General features: G+C 45.1%; 1 protein-coding gene across 3 annotated transcripts in view; it reads left to right on the top strand.

Moving 5' to 3' along the window:
- LOC140485990 (E3 ubiquitin-protein ligase Midline-1) overlaps positions 1 to 23,560 on the top strand; it is a 353,278-nt gene that overhangs the window by 208,004 nt on the left and 121,714 nt on the right. For all 3 annotated transcript variants that reach the window (XM_072584490.1, XM_072584491.1, XM_072584489.1), the window contains exon 2: positions 16,636 to 17,354. In XM_072584490.1, coding sequence (XP_072440591.1) covers positions 16,692 to 17,354 — 663 coding nt within the window. In that variant the 5' untranslated portion in view covers positions 16,636 to 16,691. The remainder of the gene's footprint in view (positions 1 to 16,635; positions 17,355 to 23,560) is intronic.

Genomic DNA, 23,560 nt, shown 5'->3' on the forward strand with positions numbered 1-23,560 from the left:
GGACCTAATGCAGTGATTCCACTTCATCAACAGGATGGTTTATTCAGTTACATGGCCTGTGTCAGTAGGAGCACTGTGGCACTGGAGTATGTTTGAGAGAGTGCCTGAGCTAGTATGAGTTTACCCAATTCATTTTACCATTTGGTAGTCCAGGGGAAGTCTGCTCACTGCTGTTGGAAATGTTTATCCTTTGGCCAGTTTTGCACGTAATCCATTCAGTTAATGCTTAATTTATGCAGAATCTTCCACTGCTACCAACAGTGGGAGGCAAGGTAGTGTGCACATATAAATATGCAGGAGGTGGAATGTCAGCTTTCCAATGAAAAGTAGGAAATTACTCGTGGCAGTTTGAAGGTGAATCCAGATTCCTGATTATCAGCAGTGAGAATGTTGGAGTAATACAGCAGGATATCATGCATAACCATTAAATACACCTTTTTGCCAGATCTGATTGTAACATTTTTCACAAATAACTTCCCAATGAATGAGAAGCTATGCCTACAGATTTGTGACTGGTTGGTTGTTTAAAGAAGGCCTGCAACAGACTTGGCACTCCTCACAGAGTCATAGAGATGTACAGTACGGAAACAGACCCTTTGGTCCAACTTGCCCATGCCGACCAGATATCCTTAGCTAATCTAGTCCCATTTGCCAGCACTTGGTCCATATCCCTCCAAACCCTTCCTATTCATATACCCATGAAAATGCCTTTTAAATGTTGTAATTGTACCAGCATCCACCATGTCCTCTGGCAGCTCATTCCATACATGCACCACCCTTTGCTTGAAAACGTTGTCCCTTAGGTCCATTTTATATCTTGCCCCTCTCACCCTAAACCTACGCCCTCTCATAGTCATTCAGCACAGAAACTGACCCCTCGGTCCAACCAGTCCATGCCGACCATAATCCCAAACTAAACTAGTCCTACTTGCCTGCATTTGGCCCATGTCCCTCTATAAACCTTTCCTATTCATGTACTACTCCAAGTATCTCTTAAACATTGTAACTGTAGCTGCAGCCACTACTTACTTTAGAAGCTCATTCCATACACAAATCATGCTCTGTAAAAATAAAATTGCCCCTAATGTGTTTTTTAAAACCATTTTCTTCACTTTAAAGGTATGTCCACTAGTCTTGAAGTTTCCCACTCGAGGGAAAAGACACCTGCAGTGGAGATCTTTGAGTGACCTATGTGACGTTTCACTGTCAACCAGCATCGCTACATGTTGCGGACATGAATGCTCTCAACATGAGATGTAGGAGTTATGATCAATAACGTTGAAGATGACATGAACACTGGTGGCGTGGTAAACCATGAGCGGGAAATCCTTAGACTACAGGAGATGGGCTGAGTAGTGGATGGTGGAGCTTAATCCTTATAAGCATCTTTTTTGGAGGACTAACAAGGAAAGGGAAGACACCATGGATGGTGTGGCCTTACAAAGTACAGAGAATCCGGGACCTTCGTGTGCATGTCCGTAGATCCTTGGAAGCAGCAGGACAGGTGGTTCATAGGACCTTGGTGTGCATGTTCACAGATCTCTGAAGGCAACAGGACAGGCAGAGGCAGTTCAGAAGGAAGATGGGGTACTTGCCTTTATTGGTGAAGGCATTGAATACAAGAGCAAGGAGATTATGATGAAGCTGAATGAGACGCTAGTTGGGAGTACTGTATGCAATTCTAGTCACCACACTGTAAGAAGGGTGTGATTGCACTAGAGGGTGCAGAGGAAATTCTCCAGGATGTTGCCTCGGCTGGAACGATTCAGCTATAAAGTGAGACTAGATAGGCAGGGGTTGTCTTCCTTAGCTGAGAGATATAAAAAATGATGAGGGGCGCTGATAGGATAGAGGAAGAGAGCTTGCCCTTTAGTAGAGAAGTCAATAACTAAAGGCCATAGATTTAAGGCACGGTGAAGAGGTTTAGATAAGATTTGAGGAAGAATGTTTTCCACTTTTGGATGGTGGGTTTCTGGAACTCACCACCCAAAAGGGTGGTAAAGACCAGAACCGTCAAGATACTTATACAGTATGTAAGTAGTAACTTGAAACCCATCACGTGCAAGGCCATGAGCTACAAAGTGGGAACAGATACGATGGGCCAAAGGGCCACTTTCTCTAATTGAAACCAATGTGGTCATTTGCTGACTGTGGGATCTTGCTGAGCACAAGTGAGTGCTGCATTTGTGCCACACTTCAATACTACTAAAGTTGAAATGTTAAGCAAAATCCTGAGGTAAGGAGCTCTGATGGTGCATTTCTTGGTGCAGACACACCTCCAGAAAATACTTAATTTCCACTAAGTAAGGCTCATTACCCCTTTAATGTATAGTTTTCCATGAGTAAACACTGTGGGAATTTTATTTCCCCCCTGAGTGTGGAAAGTTCCAGAAGATTAATCCTGTTGCCGCAGGGATGGGAATGAATCGGATTGCTGAATTTGAGGCGGTTTGTCAGACAGATAAACAGTTCACAGCTCCAGGAAGGAACTGCTCCACCTTCAAGATAAGCAAATGTGAAAGGAAGAGTCACTTTGCATCACATTGTGGGTGAATCATCCCTTTTAACTCACTGCGTATATAATTGTACCGAGCAGCTTGACCCCCACCAGCCCCGCTCCTCATACACCGCTTGGCATGTCGAAATGTTGAGAAAGCAGCAATGTGCCAACCATTCACCTTTATAACCCTGGAGAACTTTGGTCAAAGGAACAAAAGGCAAGAGGGAAATTCATACTCACCCAAGGTACTCAAAGGCTGTCAAGCTGAGCAGAACTGGGAGCAGATGGTTTTTCTAAGAGATTCCCCAGGCTAAAGGCTGCCACTGATTAAGGAGGCGCTGAGGTGCAATTATAGCTCCCTAGATTCACCTTGCCCTGGCAGAGCGTTCAAAACATTTGCTTCGATTTTGGCAAGGAAACGCAGCTCTTTGCTAACTGTGATCTGAGTTACTGCAGGGGGTTTGTGGTGGAGGTAACTGAGGGCAATGAGAACAGTTGCTTCTCCCCATATCCCTTGCATAATGACTGTAATTCTAAAATTCCAAGCTGTGGGTTCAAATCCTCCCACAGCCTTGCCCTTCTCAATCTCTCTCATCTGCTCCAGCCGTAAAACCCTCCGGTATCTGCAACCCCCCACTTCTGCTCATCTGCAAGACTGTACCTCCAACTCACTGGGCCCAAATCTCTGCTCCTCCCAGCCCAAACCTCATCACTTCTCTTCTATTATGTGAGACTTCTTAAAACCCGCCTCTTTGACCATGGCTTTTTGGCTGTAGAGTGGGTTTGCTGTCAAGAAATTCTTTGAAGCACCTTGGAGGGTTTGGTTACATTAGAAGTGCTATTGAAGAGTAGGTTGCTGTTGGTTTTAAAAGCAAGTGTTCCTGCCTTGGAAGCTGGGTTGTACCTGCACTGTGCCTTTGAAGTTACTGTCGGGGAATCACATTTGCGTTACCATGGTTATTGAATGGTGTATGGCAGAAAGTGAGGATCTTTTACAAGAATGTGCCCATGGTAATTGCTCACATTTAGTAAACTGCTAAGCCACTGTATTCAGCTCCATGATGTTCTGAGAACTGTGTGTGATTACAGCACAGAAAAATATAATCACATCTGTGCTTCTCAACCATGCCACTGCCTTCCTGTAGCCCTGTGTCAATCCAAAACTATTCCCACTGGTAGCCACCACCCTCTGCTAATCCTAAAGCAATTCAATGTTCCCACTCTTTCCTCAAAGTTGTATGTTGGCTTCAAATACTGATGTAATTTTTGTTGTAAAAGGGAATGGTGTCACGCCAATTCTCCCCCATCCCAACCCATGATAAAGCATTTCATGCACTAGCAATTCTCTGAATAATAACATTTTACTGAGAATATTTAATTTGAGGGTCATAAAAGCTTTTGAATGCCCAACCTTGGGAGATGATCATCTTTCCTTACTCAAACTATTTGGCATCCTTCAAACATACATTGAACCCCAGTCAGCTATCCTGCCAATCTTCTTGACTCCCGTTGATAATATCTCCATATCTCTCAATCTGTGGTTCATCTCATAACAATGTTATTTGCAAAGCAATTACGCATGTGCTTACTTATTTATTTTCACATGGCTCTATTTGATCCCTTATATCCACCAGTTTAACATCTCATCTGAAAGACAGTATCTCTGTCTGTGCTGCACTCCCTCAGTACTGCACTAACAGTCAGTGTCAGCCTAGACTGTGCTGATGTCAACAGACAAAGTTAAAGATCACACAACACCAGGTTATAGTCCAACAGGTTTATTTGAAAGCACTAGCTTTCGGAGTGCTGCTCCTTCATCCACAACCACCTGATGAAGGAGCAGCGCTCCGAAAGCCAGTGCTTCCAATTAAACCTGTTGAATTATAAACTAGTGCTGTGTGATTTTTAACTTTGTCCACCCCAGCCCAACACCAGCTACTCCAAGTCATGATGTCAATGGAGTAGAACATAATCCCAACACCTTCTGACCAATTGGTGAGAGTTGTAGCTGACCTTGATCAATTTGAGCTGCTGGTTACAGTACTCTGGAATAAATGGATGTGAAAGCTCCCTGTGCCGGGTTAGATCCCACCAACATTCAGTTCTGGCTGTCTGGATTTTGGGAAGATGGCTGTGACAGTTCAGGAGCACCTAAGAGTGGCGGCTGTAGGGAATGGATATGTCACCATTTACAAAAATGAATTGCTCATCTGATATTGGGCTTATGTTTGCGAATGAACTGCAAAGGCAGCGTTAATTTACGCCCCGCTTACTTTGTGCATGATCTCGGGCAGTACACTAGTGACACTGGATATGAACATTGGGAAAGCTGTCCATCTCCTGCACTGGCATCTTGTGTCCCAATAAATTTGTATTCACGTGGGCAGGACATGGTGGCCCAGTGCTGCCTCACAGCGGCAGGGTCCCAGGTTCGATTCCAGTCTCGGGCCACTGTCTCTGTGGAGCTTGCACATTCTCCCTGTGTCCGTGTGGATTTCCTCCCACATTCCAACGATGTTCAGGTTAGGTGAATTGACCATGCTAAATTGTCCATAGTTATTCGGTGCATTAGTCAGAGGAGGGTGGGTTACTCTTTTGGAGGGGTCAGTGTGGATGGGTTGGTCTGAAGGGCCTGTTTCCACACTCTGGGGAATCTAAGCTAATATTCACTTTTTCTCCATATTGACTCACCGATACCCCTCCTAGATCTGTGCTGTGGTGTGTTCTAGGTATTTGTATGGACGGTGACACACCCAAGAGTTTTCCTGTGGTCCGCTCCATTATACAGTGTATAATTATGGTCTATAATACACTAAACTGAGTTCATTATTGGCTGAGCAACCACACTATGGTTTCATTTGGACCACTCCACGTTAAGAACTTTGCGTGATGTCACGGTTGTGCTCAGTAAATTGATGTTTGTTCTTGAAGAAACAAGCTGTCTCCAGTTTGGAGCTTGGGAATCATAGGTCCTGTTTTTCTAGCGAGGATATAATTACTTTATAGGTGGCTCCATTTCTCCCTGTCGTGTCTGAAAATGAAAGCTGCAAAAGTCCTGACGACAAGAGGTTATTGTTAGGCTGCTGTTCTTGAGCAGAATTTGATCCTCCTTGTTTATTTAGTTGACTCCAGTTTATTCAGTTGAGCGTGTGAGTGACTGGCAGACTGACTGGCTAATGATTGGAGGCCCCAGCCTGCATCCACCCCCCTCCGTGCCACTCTTTTGAGGGAGGTGGTTTTAGGTGGAGCTGGTTTTCCGGTTATTGTAGGCTGCAGTAAATCTGATTTATTTTTCCTGTTGCATTTCAGATGTGCCTGTTAGTTTAGTGGAGATTGGGTTCTGGATCACTCAGTCTTCTGAAACCTCCAGTTTGATAGTGTTGTGTGATGGTCACCTTAAAAGCAGCCATGTCCAGACAATCCCAGCCGAGTTCCAATCCGATGGTGGGTATCTGGCTAATTGTTGTTGCTGATAGTACTGGCCCACTGCTACTGGGAGAGTTTCTTTCCCAGTCAGGCTCACTGCCAGTTTTGTTTTGTTTTTACTAAATTTCACTGTTGAATTTATTTATTTAGCAACATTAGTCCATGCGTGTGAAAGCAATTCATTTGTAGTTTAGACCAACAATGTCATATATTCATATCTGCTTTGCTGTGAGGGGCACAACGCGGTTAGTGTGTTTGCAACATTAACTTTCTCTCCCCTCCTACAGTGACAAGCCCCATTGGCAACCAACCAAACTGCAGGCTGTATTCCTTGGATGGGTATTGGCTTTTCTTTGGGAAACGTCCAGTGATCCATGGTTACTACGTTTGCTAATAAACACACCTCTATGATTTATTTGTGAAGCCCCAGATTTTTGGATCAAAGGAGTTGACTGTGATCAGCAGAAAGCAGTTGCTGATTTGTTTTCAAAAGCAGAGACTTTGTGCTTCAGTTTGTATTTTGGTTTGTTAATGGTTGGGTGCAGAGAGGATGATTTTGTGTTCAGAATGAATTGAGGAATTCCACTTGCTCCTCAGTGACTGTAGGACCAGAGTCTTGCTGCAGCTTCACAGAGTGATTGTGTTTTAGACAAACAGGGGTGTGCTGTTGGCTGGCGATGACTTTCTAAGGAAGGAGTGATTGCACGAGAAGGGTGAATTTCCATTGCCTCACTGACTAACATCCAGTTGTCTCCATAGATACTGTCAGAGGTAGTCGCACAAATTGATACTCAGACAATGCGAATACCTGATTTGCCTACTTAAATTCCAGCTACAGATCCATTCTCAGGGATTCATTGTGCTCCATATAATCTCAATTGATGTCCATAGTTTAGAGTAATGCAGCACCATTCCTATCCTCACGACATTCCAGTGTTGTCACTGAAGTATATTTTTGAAGTGTCATCATAGTTTTACTGGAGGAAACATGGCAGCCAATTTACACACAGTAAGGCACTTCAAACAACCGTGACCAGTTCCTAGAACATAGAACAGCACAGCCAAGGAAGAGGTCATTCGGCCCATCATGTTGTGCTGAACATGACGCCAAATTAAACTAATCCCTTCTGCCTGCCCTTGCGTCATACCCCTCCCCTCCTTGCGTAATCATGTGATTTTCTAAAATCCTTTAAATGCCCCATCGTATCTGCCTCTATTATAGCCAGACTCCTACCACTCTGTTTAAAGAAAATGCCCCTCACGTTTCCTTTGAACTTTCCCTCTCTCACCTTTAAATGCATGCCCCCTAGTTTGAGACATTTCAAATCTTGGAGGGGTGAGGGGTGGTGGAGATTCTGACTGCCAACCCTATCTATGCATCTCTCAATTTTATAGACTTCAAGCAAGTCTCCCCTCAGCCTCCACCCTCCAGAGAAAACAAATTTAGCTCATACCCTCGAATTCAGGCAGTATCCTGGTAAACCTTTTTCTACCCCCTCCCCAAAGCCTCTACATCCATCCTGTAATGTTGGAGGTTTTACCCATCTGTTTTGATGTCAGTTAAACGGTGTGATGTTGACCACGGGATTGTGCTTCTCTTTAAAAAGAGATGGTGTCATGTGATCTATTATACTCACTTGAGAGGTCAGGTGGGGTATTTATTTAATGTCACATCCTAAAAATGGCACCTACGATAGCGCAATCTTTCTCCGTACTGATGTTACAGCCTGCATAGTGTTCATGTCTCTGGAGTGGGGCTTGAACTCACAATGAATGGACTCCCAGATGACAGTGCTGCCTCTGAGTCAAAACAATAATTTTAAGAAGTATTTGCCTGCCCATCTGTCAGCTTTTTTTAGACCATCTGATTGGCCCCTTGCCAGAACCAACATCCCAGTGGCTTTAGAGTTTGTATTGTCACTACGTTTGTATTGCTGCATATCCCCCTGAAGGCTGCAGATCCTGGGGGACAGCTACAGCTTGTAAACAAAGTGTCCTGTTGGAAAGCGGTATTAACAGATATGGTGCAAAAGTGGAGAATTGAACTTGAATGAGAGATCAGCCATAATCGAAAAGCCTTCAAGAGTGTAACAGAGCTGGGGAGAGAATTCCTGCTGCCTCCTGGCTTCATATAAAGATAGGTTTAAAAAAATGAATTTACCTTGAGGTAGTGTTGAGTTATGCAATTCAAGTGGCTCACTCTGTTCAAGGTGGAGGGATGCGATGTGTGTGTGTGTGTATAATGTAGCTCTCTCCATGAAATTGGTCCTGTACACTCCTGCCCTCAACCTTGAAGCAGAGAGCGATAATCTACTCCCCGGTGTTACTGCGCCGTTTTTGAATCCGAATTTATCGAATTTTTTTTTACGCTCAAGTTGTAAGAGCGGATTGAGTTGAATGTTAGGAAGTGATTCCTTTCCCAGAGAATAGGGTGATCTCTGATCCTTTTAGACAAGACCAAGACCTGGACAAAGATTACCCAGTACAAGAAGTAGATAGTGTCCGAGATTAATCAGGACAGGGTGAGTGATCTCGTGAATCCAGGTGTCTTAGGGAGGTGAGAGATTAAGTTTTCATTGAGTTGATTTTCTTTGACCTGGGAGACTACAGGAATCTGGGTAGAATAGCGATTTATTTTGACTTGATACAGGACAGTCTAGTTGGACCAGCTAATAATAGTCTTCAATCTGATCATATCTCATGTTTGTTTGTATATATTTTGGGTGAATTGGTTTAACTCCCATCAAGGTGAAATAGGCTTATGTTGGGGAATGAGAAATTGCTCAGCATCAGAATCCTGCCCTTGAGCTGCCTACAGGAATGGCATGGTGGCTCAGTGGTTAGCACTGCTATCTTACAGCACCAGCGACCTGGGTTCAATCCGAGCCTTGGGCAACTGTCTTTGTGGAGTTTGCACGTTCTTCCCATGTCTGTGCAGGTTTCCTCCCACAGTTCAAAGAGGTGTAGGTTAGATGGACTGGCCATGCTAAATTGTGCAGGTTAGGTAGGTTATGCAGAGTTACAGGGACCGGGTGAGTCTGGGTGGGATGCCCTTCAGAAGGTTGGTGTGGACTCAATGGGCCAGATGGCCTGTTTCCACTTCGTAGGGATTCTATATACAGCCAATTTTCCTGTTGCTATGGCCCAGTAACCTACCTTGACTCTTGACCAGTAAATCCTCCATTCAGTCTGTATACCACCTTCACGTTATTGGGAGTACCAGTTAGCATGTTGGACTGTACGCACTCTTGGGTTATGAGTTAGTGCTCCATGGGAAGCAATCTGAAATGGCAGAAAACCCCTAGTATTTACAACTCTGGTTGCCAGGTGTATTCAGATGAATTCCTGGAGGTTCTTGCCTCACTGTGTTCCCACTGGCTCTTAATTAACATCGTTCTCCTCCAGAGAATGAAAACAGTCAACAGTCCTGCTGTTGGATCATTGCCATTCTGAAATACCAGTGAGTCTGTTTATTCCTGTCCGCTGGAATACGATACCCGTTTCCCGGGCAATGCTTGGTGCAAAGCCCAACAGTCCAGTGTGATCGGTGTGCAACTTCCCCTAAACTGGATGTGAGACTCAATTAAACAGGTCTAACCAGACACAGGCTGCACACGCAATATAACAAAGCTAGTCATTGAGAATGAAAGCAATGAGAATGAATTAACATTTTTAATAATTAAACTATGAATGTTTAGGTAATGTGCAGTAGGAGACTGGTGTGAAATCTATCCCATCCAATTACTGGATGGTCCATGGAAGGTAAGTATCTGTGTGAGTGAAATGGAATCTACCTCTGTCCCTGTGGAGACAGGAAACCACTTGGATAAATCTGGGCGGACTAGGCCAACAGTGAAGCCGACAGAATTTTTATACATTTTCAGGAGAGTACAGAAGGAATGTAAACACATTGTTCTGGTTACCATAGAGGACAGATACACAGTACGTCCTGCTGCTTTGCTAGGTCAGGGAAGTAAGGGTTACATTTATATAGCGCCCCCCCCCCTCCCCTCACAACCTCAGGATATTCCAAAACTCTCTTACTGCCAATGAGATTGATTTTGAAGCATTGTAATGCAAGAAGTGCAGCAGGCAATCTGAGCGCAGAAAGATCCCATATAGAACAATTACATTCCGAACATTAATTTTTGACGATTATGGAAAATGCGCAGTTGGTTAGGTCATGTTTGGAAAGGGAGCAACGGGGGGAACTGATGGTCACCAACCAAAAACACTGGACGAGATGTTGCAATGGTAATGATGGCAAACCTGTTAGCCTTGCATGTCAATATTCCACTGAACCAGGCTGCAATGTTGGGAGACCATGCTTAGCACAATGCAAAATCTCAGGAGTTGCCTAAACTTTTACACATCTCCCAGGGGGAGTGTTGGGGGACTGCTACCACAATCCATTGGAAATTGTTATGGACCAGACCACATCACCTCCAAACATTGAGAAGGTAGTCTAGACTCTAACATTTTACTATTTTAAAGGTGTGTATAAAGCATTGCATTCCAGATGCAATTCGACTAGTGAAACTACTCAACTTTAAACAAAAACACACTTAATGTTTGCATTATAGTTAAAATACAGACAAAATAAAAAGAAAAGAATTGACTTAACTGTAACTCTATCAAAATGCTTAACAAAGCACTAGATATATTCGCTGGCACTAATTAACTGTTCCAGTATAGTAACATCCCATAAACACACCCTTGGCAAAGGCAAATTCAGTAAAGTAGATTGTATCAAATGCAGTTCTAGCAGCAGGAGGAGAACCCCAGCCTTTAGCTGCAACAGAGAGGAATAAGAGGTTCCACATCTATCTTCAAGACCTCAGTAACTGCAGAAAGCGAAGACTAAAAATCCTCATTCTGTGGGAGCTTGACCCCACCCATTCAGGCTGCTTCTGTTGTTCCAACTTTTAAAAACCCAAGATGTCACAAGTTATTTACTCCATGGTGTTGGAGCGGACTGCTTCACAAAAAAAAATCAGGACAAAATACACCTCTTAAAGCCATGGTAACATCACAATAAACAAGAATTTCTCCTCCGCACTCTTGGCCTCACTGGACAAAGGTTATGTTTTTGGGTTTAATGAAATGTAACTGGGTTTTTAACCGCATACTAACTTCAGTATTACTGCCACTACTGACCCCAGAGAAATAAACATTTATCTTTTATGGAATGGCAAATTTCTCCAGAAATTCCGCAGTTTGAATTTTTAAGCAGTGTTTTTTTTGTTTGCTTTGTTATAGTAACTAAGAGTTGCAATTCATTTAAAGTTGCTGAAAAACCTGTATTAAGAAATGGAAACTCAATGCAGTTAACCTCCAGGGTGGCTGTGAGGATAGTTTACTGGGGTTGGCTATTCACCAGGTTTCCTTTTCACTGTTACTCCACTTCAAGACAGCCTGCTACCTTGGTGACAGATTCCTATCCTGGTCATCAACCCTCTTCCTCCCTCTCCAGATGCTGCCTGCCTTGCTGAGCGTTCCCAGCATTTTCCAAACTGAAAGGGCCGTGGATGCTGTAAATCAGAAACAAAGAGAAATCGCTGGAAAAGCTCGGCAGGACTGGCAGTGGCTGTGAAGAGAACTCCGAGTTAATGATTTGGGTCTGGTGACCCTTCCTCGAACAATGACCCTTCCATCAGACCCGAAATGTTAACTTTGATTTCTCTTCACAGATGCTGTAAGACCTGCTGAGCTTTTCCAGCAATTTCTGTTTTTGTCCCAGCATTTTCCATGTGTACTGGTTCACATTGCCCCCATGTTATTTCCCTTTCACTTTTAATTGAGATAAACATTGAGCTAAACACTGGAAATAACTCCTCTGTGTTGCTTCAGTTGTGTTTTTGTTCTGGGAATGTGTTGTTGCTGGCCAGGCTAGCGTTTGTTACCATCTCTAATTGCCTCTGAAGGTGGTGGTCAGTCACTACCTCCCATTTCTGCAGTGTGTCTCATCATCAACATTAAATCAAGAATGCCAGCTACACAAACTGGCACTGGTTCATGTGACTGAACAAGCCAATTTTTGACCTGCAAATCTTTTGACACATGCAGCAGACTGCCCTGTGAGTCAGTGGGAACGGCAATGCAAGATTTGTCTCCTTTTGTAGATGAGATGTCTGACAATTGTGCATACATGACCATTTATCAGAAAGTTGAGTCCAGTCACGAGGAGTGTCTACACAGTACTGTTAGGAAGGAAATTCCAGATATTTCACCTGGTTCCATGTCAGGATGGTGATGCAAGTGGTGGTGTTCTTGTGTATCTGGTGCCCTTGTCTTACTAGGTCGTAGAGAACGTGAATTTGGACAGTACTATTCAAGGAGGTTTCTGTGATGCATCTTGTAGGTGGAATGCATTGCTGCCATTGCGCATCGGGGTGAAGAGAGTTCATGTTGAAGGTGAGCTGCTTTTCTTGGATGGTAATGAGCTTCTTGAGTGTTGTTGGAGCTGCACTCATTCAGGCAGGAGAAAGTATGCCCTTCTATTCCTCACTTAGTGTCATGTGATCTTTTACATCCTTCTAAAAGAGCAGATGGATTGTCAAGTTAACATCCCATCCAAAAGATGGCATCAACAAAGTAATGAAAGAGATCATTGTGTGGAGCTTACTCTGAGTTCTGCCAGGGCCACTCAGCTCCTGACCTCATTACAGCATTGGTTCAAACATAGACAAAAGAAAGAACTGAATTCATAGTGACAGCCCTTGACTTCAAGGCTGCATTCGACAGAGTGCGTCATCAAGGAGCCCGAGCAAAACCGGAATCAATGGGTAACAGGGGGCAAACTCTCCATTGGTTGGAGTCAAACCCGACAGATAGGAAGGTGGGCATGGTTGTTGGAGGTCTGTCATCTTAGTTCCAGAATATCTCTGCAGGAGTTCCTCAGGGTAGATATTTACTGATCAACCTGTTCAGAGATGTTACCCCTCTGGCGTAGGTGGGACTTGAACCCTCTCTGAGGAAGGAACACTACCACCGTATCTAAAAGTTCTTCAGGGTAGCTATTTTGTTTTAGTTTATGAATGTCTGGTATATGTAGATCAAGTACACAAGTCTCTAAAGTGGGGTATGAGGGCGCTTGAGGGTGGCACGGTGGCTAGCACTGCTGCCTCACAGCACCAGGGACCTGGGTTCAATTCCAGCCTCGGGCAACTGTCTGTGTGGAGTTAGCACATTCTCCCCGTGTCTGTGTGGGTTTCCTCCAGGTGCTCCGGTTTCCTCCCACAGTCCAAAGATGTGCAGGTCAGGTGAATTGACCTGCTAAATTGTCTGTAGTGTTAGGTGGATTAGTCAGGGGTAAATATAGGGAGGTGGGTTTCTCTTCGTAGGGTCAGCGTGGACTCGTTGGGCTGAAGGGCCTGTTTCCACACTAGGTAATCTAATCTAAAGGTAATTTAAACCCACAACCTTCTAGTTCAGAGGTGACTATTCTATAACAAGGCCAAGACTGGAACATTTCCTCTGGGTAGTGTCCTAGACCCAACCATCTGCAGCTGCTTCATCAATGACCTCCCCTCCATCATAAGGTCAGAAGTGAGGGTGTCCACTGATGATTGCACAATGTTCAGCACTATTCATGACTCCTCAGATACTGAAGCAGTCTGTGTTCAAATGCAACAAGATCTGGACAATATCCAGGCTTGGGCTAACAATAGAGTGTAGAGTGGACATTGCACTGTCACAGAATGTGAAAATATGCTGCAGTACATCAGCCCAAACAAGGATCCAGCCAATGCCAGCAATGTTTAACCCAGTCAATCATTCATTTCAGGTTGTGAAAAAGAGCCAGTTAATGGCTTGTGTCAGTTTTAATAAAGATCTACAGTGGCTAACTGCAAGATGGCAAACCACCATTGCGTGAAACATAATGGATCTGTGCAGGGGTAATTTGCTGTGTTGTTGTCCTTTATTTGAACTGATGTTATAAGTGCATGTGGTAGAATAACAAGAGGATGGGCCAGGAAACACACTCCCACAAGGGACCAAGTAGTGAGTCACTCTCACACAGCTCTCACAAGTGAGTTTGTTCTGTTGTCTCAAGACTTTGCTAAGAATTAAAACATAAGAAGGAGATTTCTTTTTATTATGCTGTCACAACGATTTTCATTTGGGCAAAGGTCCCTTGTATCAATGTGCATTACTGTAGTTTGCCGTTTTTAGTGCAGTAAGTCGTCGTCTCATGCTTTACGGAGAGTGTAGTCAGAAAGAAAGCTGAAGCACAGCATTATAAAACGACAGTGAGGCAGGTGACCAAAAGCTTGGTCCAAAAGGGGTGGGTTTTAAGAGGTGTCAAAAGGAACCGAGAGAGAGCGAGAGAGAGAGAGGGATTTGGGGATGGAATTCCAGTTCTTGAGGGGCCTAGCCAGCTAAAAGCAAGGCCACCAATGACAATACGGGCTGCACTGAAGTCAGAATGGGAAGAATACACTTATCTAAGAGAAGATTCCAAACCTAAGAGGGTTGAGGCCAGGGGAGGGATTTGGAAATAAGGGTGAGCATTTTAAAATTGGAGTGATCGCTGGATTGGGTACCAGGGATATTGAGGTCTTTGTAGCACAGACAGATAAATGGAGACGGGCTGAAGATCAGCCATTCACTAACTACTGACTAGAGGAGCAGGATTCGGGGCCTTTTCTAGTGGGAGGTAGGGGTTGCTACGACTGTTTGCTGTTACAGTCGGTAAGTCATGTCCACAGCAAGAAATCATTTTCGAATCTGTGCAGCAAGATAGAGACACTTCCTAGTCAGCACTGGTAAATGTACAACATTGTGTCTTTGTTTGAAAATGTTGGATTTTGGTTTACGAAAGGGAGAGGCATCAGGATAATGATTCATCAGGAAAATGATTTGAGCTGATGGTTTCTCACTTACCTCCAGGTCAGCAGCTCATGGGTTCAAACCCCAGTCCAAAATCTTGAAGACATAGTAAAGTCTAGCACATTGGTGCAGGAGTGAGGGAGTACTATACTGTCAGAGGTGCTGTTTTTCAAACTGTGGTATTGAGTGTAAGGTCCTGATGGCACTCGGATGACTATGCTGACGCACCGTTCACAGAAGATTCATGCTCTGTGCCTTGGTCAATACTAACCCCTCGACTAACGTTGCAAACTAAAATTAGCTGGTCATTATCTTGTCTTCCATAAAAACTGGCTGTGTACAAGATGGCTTCCTACCTTAATAATTCCAAAAGGAGTTGTAAGGATGTCCCAGAGTCCTTTGCAGCCAGGAAGTTCAATTCATGACATTCCCTTCCTCCCCCCATCTCTCTCCTTCCTTGTGCACCATCATTGAATAATAAACAAAAATATTCAATTATAACTCAGTGTTTCTCTTCAGGTGTCTTTGTAACTTTTCTTGTATTGTTCACCATCATTGTCAATTTGTCAAATTTCACTCCATATGGGAGATGCCTCATTCGAACCTCTGAGTTCCATCAGACCTTGGAACTCAATATTTGTGCGCTCAAAAAATAATTTTTATGAATCATGCCGCTCAGTCAGGGATTAGTGGCACCTCCCCATGTCTGATTTTTTTTTTCTCTCTCTGCTTGCTGCTCTAGTAAATTAGAGGGTGTTGGGATAGCTCAGAACAATCAAAGGTCGTGTTGGGAACATGAATTGAAGTTTGAGGAGAGGTGCGAATAATCCCAGCCCCAATCAGTTTTTACATGAAATAGGGTCGACCCTCCGTGGTCTGAAGTGAGAAATTTTGATTAGTGGGACCCCCCGCTCCCCCTCCACCCCCGCTCCCCCTCCACCCCAGGCCCATGTGAAGCCTGTTGCTCTGCTGCCAATGTCATGGTCACGTTGGCTGCTCTTGGAAGGTTGGAAACGTGGGTTCAAAGCCTTCATGCTGGGCTTCTGCTCCGTCCTGTCACACAGAGCCGGCAGCAGCCAGGAGGTTGTTTCATAATGAGACCTTTTTTGAACTTCGAAGCTGCTGTCATAATTCTACACAATGCCTGCAGTGATCACTGTAATTGTTGATGGGAGGAAGAGCTTTTTTTCACCAAAGTGATGCTTCTCTGAGCTGTTGCATTAGCCTTCAATAAAGTCTTAATGATGTTGAACTGAGTTGTTTGTAATTAACGATGCCCAGAGGTACTTGACTGTATGTAATCCCATTGATGTTTGTTTTCTCCTCCCTCTGGCTCACTGTTTCCAGCTTGCTAATGAGAGCCTAAAGCCCCCGCTAATGAAGCGCTGTTTGTTTCAGGAAAGGTTAGAAGGTCCTGCAGCAGGACGGGGTCTCTGGGAGGAGAGCGCGTGCAGCTGCCCCCTCTCTGATGCACAGCTCGGAGGTACCAGAGCGCGGAGATGGAGGGATTCTGCCTGACTGAGCTGTCTGCCCGCGATAGGCGATGGCCGTCAAGCCGGGCACCAAGCAGCAGTCCCTATCTTCGATGTGGGGGGGAGGGGGGGACGGGGAGGCCATTCCGATTGAGCGCAGCGATGGGCTGGGGACACCGGGATCGAAATGCTTTAATTGTCTGACGCTTTGGCCGTACGCCTCAGAGAGCAGCCGACTTGCAGCCCCCCGTCATGGATAGTGTCCGGGGTGATAGCCTGGCAGTGGGCTGAGGCGTAAGTCGGCAATCTCCCTGAGTTGAGCCCCGTGTTCCTTTACCCGCCCCCTCCACCCAGCAGACACACACGCACAATGTCGTCTAATCCAATCCTGTGTTGCCTTTCCAGATAGCTCGCCAGCTTCCCTGGATTTTGCTGACGACACAGGATTGCTTTGCCTGAAGATGGAAACACTGGAGTCGGAACTGACCTGCCCAATCTGTCTGGAGCTCTTCGAAGACCCGCTGCTTCTGCCGTGCGCCCACAGCCTGTGCTTCAGCTGCGCCCACCGCATTCTAGTCTCTCACTGCGCGTCGAACGAGAGCGTGGAATCAATTGCTGCCTTTCAGTGTCCGACCTGCCGCTATGTCATTGCCCTCAACCACCGTGGCTTAGAGGGTCTGAAACGCAACGTCACACTGCAGAACATCATCGACCGCTTCCAGAAGGCATCCTCGGTCAGTGGCCCCAATTCGCCGGGCGAGAGTCGGCGCGAGCGCCCCTTTGACAGCAACGCCATGACGACGGTGGAGCGGATCCCGTGCCAGTTCTGCGAGCAGGACCCCCCGCGGGCGGCTGTGAAAACCTGTGTGACCTGCGAGGTCTCCTACTGCGATGGGTGCCTGAAGGCCACTCACCCGAGCAAGAAGCCCTTCACCGGGCACCGGCTGATCGAGCCCGTGCCCGACTCGCACCTCCGCGGCCTCATGTGCCTGGAGCATGAGAGCGAGAAGGTGAACATGTACTGCGTGACCGACGAGCAGCTCATCTGTGCCCTCTGCAAGCTCGTGGGGCGGCACCGAGACCACCAGGTGGCAGCACTCGGGGACCGCTTCGAGAAAATAAAGGTACGTCTGCGTGTGATCTTTCCCCTCTCTGTCCGCCTGGCAGCCCGTGGGGCGTTCTCTGAGAGGGCGGAGTTTCAATGTTGGGCCGCTTGTGCTCCTGTGAAGCGCCTCGGAGGTGCTACATAAATGCAAGTGGATTTTGTTGCAGCACAGACTGGCTTGACCCAAGTCGACGTGCATTAAGAGGTTGCGACTGACGAACAGGCACATCCCTTTTGTAACCCAGGAGGGGGTGGGAAAACCGAGAGGGAAACCGTTTGAGTGGTGCTGCGGCTGCAAAAAGGGATCCACTCAATCAGAAAGACATTACAATTGGAATAGAGTCAAAAGCATTGATTGCAGTTCACCCCAAAGAGATTTGTTCCTCTGTTTTTAATTAAAAACCAAAAGAATGACACAGCAGTATCAGTGTTTGGATATTATGTTCAAAGGGGTGAAGATACCTTTATGTAGCTCCAGAAAAAGGTTTATTTTTAATTGTACAGCGATTATTTGTGTAGACAATTCTATCGCTTTCAGGTGATTGGTCAAATCATTTGCAATGGACTAATTCCTGTCTTGTCCTCTGTTGCATCTCCCAAGACATTGGCACGGTGACTCAGTGGTTAGCACTGCCTCTTCACAGCACTTGGAACCCGGGTTCGATTCCAGCCTCGAGTGACTGTCTGTGTGGAGATTCCACATTCTCCCTGTGTCTGCGCTGGTTTCCTCCCACGGTCCAAAGATGTGTGGATTGGCTGTGCTAAGTTGCTCAGTGTCCAGGGATGTGTAGGCTGGGTGGGTAAGCCATGGGACATGTAGGGGAGAGGGTGCCCTTCAGAGGGTTGGTGTGGACTGATTTCACACTGTGGGGATTCTATGTTCAGCGCTGACTCTGACTAATGGTGTTGTAATCTCCTCTGTCTCAGAGTGTAAAGGGAACCTGATGACGGATGACAGTTTGCACAGTGGTGGGTCTCTGGACTAGTTTTAGTCACAAATATATAGACTGTGCTCAAAATAACCTTAGAATGAAATCAAGCCCATGGCACAGAAACAGATTGTTCAGCTCTACAGCAGCTTTCATGCATCTCATTCGTGTTCGGTTCCTACCAATCCAGGCTTTTGTCCTGAACTCGGGCGATCGTTTTCAGCATGCTGGTGAGAACAGGGAAGAGTTTGTGCTCTCGGCAATATGCTGCAGGCTGCAACCTCTTCCTGTCAGTTGCAGGACGCGTTCAGATCCACGATGTGGTGTGATGTTTCTGCACCCAGACCAGTGATGTGACCCCTACCCCAATCCAATCCCGCAGACGGTGACGGAACTCGGGAATCGGCCCCAGAGCAGCATCCAAAATTGGCCATTGCTGGGACTAAGATTTAGTGGGGAGGGGGACCCATCACTAATCGGCACATGTGATGGGGGGAGCCATTGGGATTTGGTTATTGGAAGGACTCAAAATGGTGAAGGGTCATGGGTTAGGATTCGGGGAGCGCTGGATACTGGGGAATGGGGCTGTGAATTGGGCTCCCTGCAAGGGATGAAATGGCTGTTCCTGCAGGAATACCTTACAAAACAAAAAAATCAACAACTTCATCCAATCCAGTCAACATGCCTGCTCTTCCCTCCTTCAGTCATATGCTTCTCTCCCATCCTCAACACTATTTGCCTCAACTCCTCCTTGTGGTGGCAAGCTCCACATAGGTTAATAGAGTAGTACAGTTGGGGGGGTGCTATTTGGCCTAGGTAGAAGTGGGTACTGCAGATGCTGGAGATCAGAGTCAAGATAGAGTGGTGCTGGAAAAGCACAGCAGGTCAGGCAGTATCCGAGGAGCAGGAAAAATCGGTGTTTTGGGCAAAAGCCCTTCATCAGGGCCTGTCAAGTCTGTGCTAGCTCTTGGCAAGAGCAATTTAGCTCATTCCATTTCCCACTCTTTTCCCAATGGCCCGACGTCTATTTTTCTCCTTTGGATGCTGTTTGGATTTGTATTCGCGCACACTTCCCGGGGATAGGTTTCTCCTGAGCCCTCTAGAATAGCTCTCAGTGAATATCGGTCAACCCCAATGTTTGCTGGTCATCAAGGACAACTATGTCTGATGGTTTCCGAGTAGGTGAGGAAAAAACCACATTAGCTAACAGAATGCAGCATGTGATGAGTGAGATGTGGTACAGAACCATTCCGACTTCTGTCAGTGCCTCTGAGAAACTGCATTGGGAGCTCTTTGTTGAGGAATTGTTATCTTTCAATGTAATAGTCCAGGATTTCAGACAGAAAGGTACTGATTGAATGATGCTGGTAGAGGGGTTGGTAAGGTTAGTTAGAAATCATGTTTAAGTGATGGTAATCTGAGGATCCCACATTGTCACCATGTATGGGACATTGAGAACGTATGCCCTTCGGCATCTGATCCCCAATACTAGTTTCCTGAACCACAATAACTCGGAGAGCTGGTTAGAGTGAATGGTGACTTGGTTCTAGTTAAGGATGTTCTTTCTTTTGAGGATGTTCCTGGCTTGCTGTGAGGGTGGTGCATGTGAATGGTATTCTGAAGTCAAGCAGCCATGGGACTTTACAATTGGTCGCAAAGGAGATTGGGAGCACATTGGCAATAACAATCTGGCTGCTCATGAATTAGTTTTTGTTTTACCTGGTCAGACCTATATGTGGCTCCTCACCAAGATGAATGGCTCCCTACAAAATGGCCCCTCAAGCCTTTAAGTTGCATTATCTGCAGCAGCTCAAGGAGGAGACATACCACCCTTCAGGGAATCCAGGGGCAATTAGGCAGCGTTATCAATCATGCTTACATTTCAAGATTGAATTTTAAACGAATGCATCTATCTCTATGCAATGAATTGCTTATCTTTCATTTCCTTCTCTACTAACCTGTCTTTCCTTATCCTGGTCTGTCTCTTCGCAAGTTCTCTCTGCCCTACTTTCTTTCATGATATTGGGTTGTCGGTGTTTGACTGGGTTGGACAAGGTCAAAAACCACATGAGACCAGGTTATAGTCCAACAAGTTTGAGAACACAATCTTTCTGAGACTTGTACCTGAAGAAGGAACGGGACTCCAAAAGCTTTTCCTCTCACTCTTACTCTGTCACCTCTTTCTGTATTCCTTCTTCTTGTCATACCTTGCTGTCTTTCTACTCCATATCTTTTTTTTTCTCTCTCTCTTAAACTCTCTGCATCCTTTCCTCTAGCATCCTTTCTTCCAAGTTTTGTAACTCTCTGTCCCCCATTTTGACTGGAGGTAAGACTTAATGAATGCCTTTTCACAGCCTCAGAGCATTCCAGCTGTTCAGACAAACACTGGGCTGAAATTGCAAAGCTGTGGCAATTTCAGAAGTATGGCGGCCAATTTGTACACAGCCTGGTCCAAAGCAAACAGTAAAGTAAATAGGCAGATCATCTACTGCAGTGATGCTGTTGATGGGATACATAGGCCCCTTTTCACACAGTAGCATGGGATTATTTTTACTTTCATCAGAAGATTGAGCCTTGGTTTAATGTCTGATCTGAAAAGACAGCCGCACCGAGTGCGGCACTTCTGCAGTGTTGCTCTGGTGTCACAGCCCGGGTCTTGTGCTCTGGAGTGTGACCTGAACCCATTACCTCCATCCCAAGGTAAGGAGACTACCGCTGAGAAACAACTACTACCTTCTCTTACCGAGAGTCTTCCGTTTATTGGTTATGTTCTTCCATATTTCCGTCCAATAGAATTAGGCTGGGAGTTGAAAGTACTCAGCACAATAAGTTTGGAAACTTAAATGGAAAGAGTACCATCAGTGCTATTGTCTGTCTATAAATATGAATAGTCTGAGTGCCGTTGTCCAAGTTCAGGAGTCTAAAAGCTTTTCATGAAGCTGAGGTATACTCTTATGTAAGTGAAGACACTGTTACATGTTAATTCATTATTAAGTATTTTCAGTTCTGGCTAACAGCACTTCTGAAAAATGTAACATCCCTTGGGAGGCTCATCCTGAGCTCACTTTTTCTTTACAAGGGAAGCAAACATAATGTTCTCAACAATTCTGTGTCCGTTGAGCCTTTGGCCCAGTGGGGACATTCCAGTCTCTGAGGCAGAAGCTTCAAGCCCTGAAGCTCGAAAACTTACAATAATATCAATGCCCCTTTTCTCATCGTGGTGTCCTTGGTTTTTGTCTAAGTTTGTATCCACCAATCAATGAAGATTCGGAAAGATGCAGCGTTTGGGCAAGAATATGGCAGATGGAACATAACATGGATAAGTATAAGGTTCTCCACTTCTGCCGGAGCAACAGATGTGCAGAATATTTCTGAAATACTGAGAGGTTGGAAAGTATAAATGTACAAAGGGACCCAGGGTCTCCGTGTCAATAAGCCACTGACAACTAATGTGCAGGTTCGATAAGCTCTTAGGAAGGATAATGTAATGTTAGCCTTTATTCCAATAGGGTTGAGAACAGGAGCAGTGAAGTCTTGCTTTTGGTTGTGTAGGAGCCTGGTTAGACCGTGCCTGGAGAGTACTGTGTGCGGTTTGATCTGCTTACCTTAGGAAAGGTATTACTGCTATGGAGGGAGTACAACAAAGGTTCACCGTACTTGTTCCCAGGAAGGTGGGACTGTCCTACAAACAGATGGTGAGAAAACTGGACCGGTATTCTCTCTGGACTTTTGAAGAGCGAGATACTATATCATTTAAACCAGTAGGGATTGAGAGTGTAAACACAGGTAAGATATTTATTCTGGTTGGAGAGTCTCGAACTGGAGGGGGGGGGGGATGTAATTTATAAATAAGAGGGATGCCATTTCAGGTTCTATTTTACTCCAATACTGGTGAATGTTTTGGAATGTAGAAGCTCAGTTTTTCAGTATATTTAAAGGAGTGGTTGATAGATTTTTGATTAGCAATGACAGTGTTATGGTGATTGTGTTTAAGTGTTCGAGCGACATGATTATACTGAATGGCAGAGCAGTCTGATTGATTGACCTACTCTTGTTCCTAATGACTAACAAATGAAAGCGCGGATTTGTTAAAAGGAAAGTTTGTTCGACTGCATCGATTTGAGCTCTTTGAAGTAACTGACAGGTTTGGTCGGGGTGGTTTGATTTTGTGGCAAAATTTAAACTCTGGAATCAAAGGACAGTGGCAATATGAATGCAAAAATTGGCTAAGAGGCAGAGAGCAGAGGTAAAATTATTGTATAAGGTCTAAAGGTAATCGAAGTGGCGTTTCCCAGGTGCAAGGATTTTTCTTTAAAAATACATGTGTACAATATATTACTGATTTGGATTTGGCTAAGTTAAGTCAAAGTTTCAAAGTTTATAAATGACACGAAACTCCGAAATGCAGCAACCAATGCGGAGAATGGTGACAGGAAGACATGGGCTGGTGAACTGAGAGAGACACAGGGCTGATAAAATTTGATATAATGAAGTAATGCATTGCAGTCAGAAGAAGAAGAAGCAATGTAAATGAAAATGGTTCCATTTTTTAAAAAGGCTGCAAGAATAGACGGACCTTTTTGGGGATCTGTGTACAAATCCCAACGGAGAGAGAAGCTGCAAAGACAACAGCTATGGGATGTTGACTCCATTTGAACATACTCTCGGGACCATGGCTTGTTAGTTTTGTGCTTTTGAAAATTGTGAGCTGAAATGCGAAAGAACTGTTTTTTTAAAAATGTGCTTTAAAGTATTACTGCATTGGACAAGTAGCAACTGGAGGTTGAGTTTAGCCATTGTGTTTGGAGGGGGAGTTTATGCTGATACAGCTTTGACTGGAAAGTTGTTTGGCCTATGAACGCATGACTTGGATTAATGATAAAGACCTTTCCTCCAATGAGAAAAGCTCTAGCTCCCTCACCCTTTCTACATAAGACACACCCTCCAGTCCAGACAGCATCTTGGTAAATCTCCTCTGCACCCTCTCTCCAGCTTCCACACCCTTCCTATTATGAGGTGACCAGAACTGTACACAATATTCCCAAGTGTAGTCTAACCAGGGCTCAATAGAGCTGCAGCATAACCTCGTGGCTCTTAAACTCAATCCCCCTGCTAATGAAAGCCAATGCACCATATGCCTTCTTAACAAACCTATCAACTTGGGTGGCAACTTTGAGGGATCAATGGACATGGACCCCAAGATCCCTCTGTTCCTCCACACTGCCAAGAAACCTGGCTTTAATCTTGTACTCTGCATTCAAATTCAACCTTCCAAAGTGAATCACTTCACACTTTT

The sequence above is a fragment of the Chiloscyllium punctatum genome, chromosome 15 (genome assembly GCF_047496795.1).
Source record: "Chiloscyllium punctatum isolate Juve2018m chromosome 15, sChiPun1.3, whole genome shotgun sequence".
In the NCBI taxonomy this organism is placed as follows: Eukaryota; Metazoa; Chordata; class Chondrichthyes; order Orectolobiformes; family Hemiscylliidae; genus Chiloscyllium; species Chiloscyllium punctatum.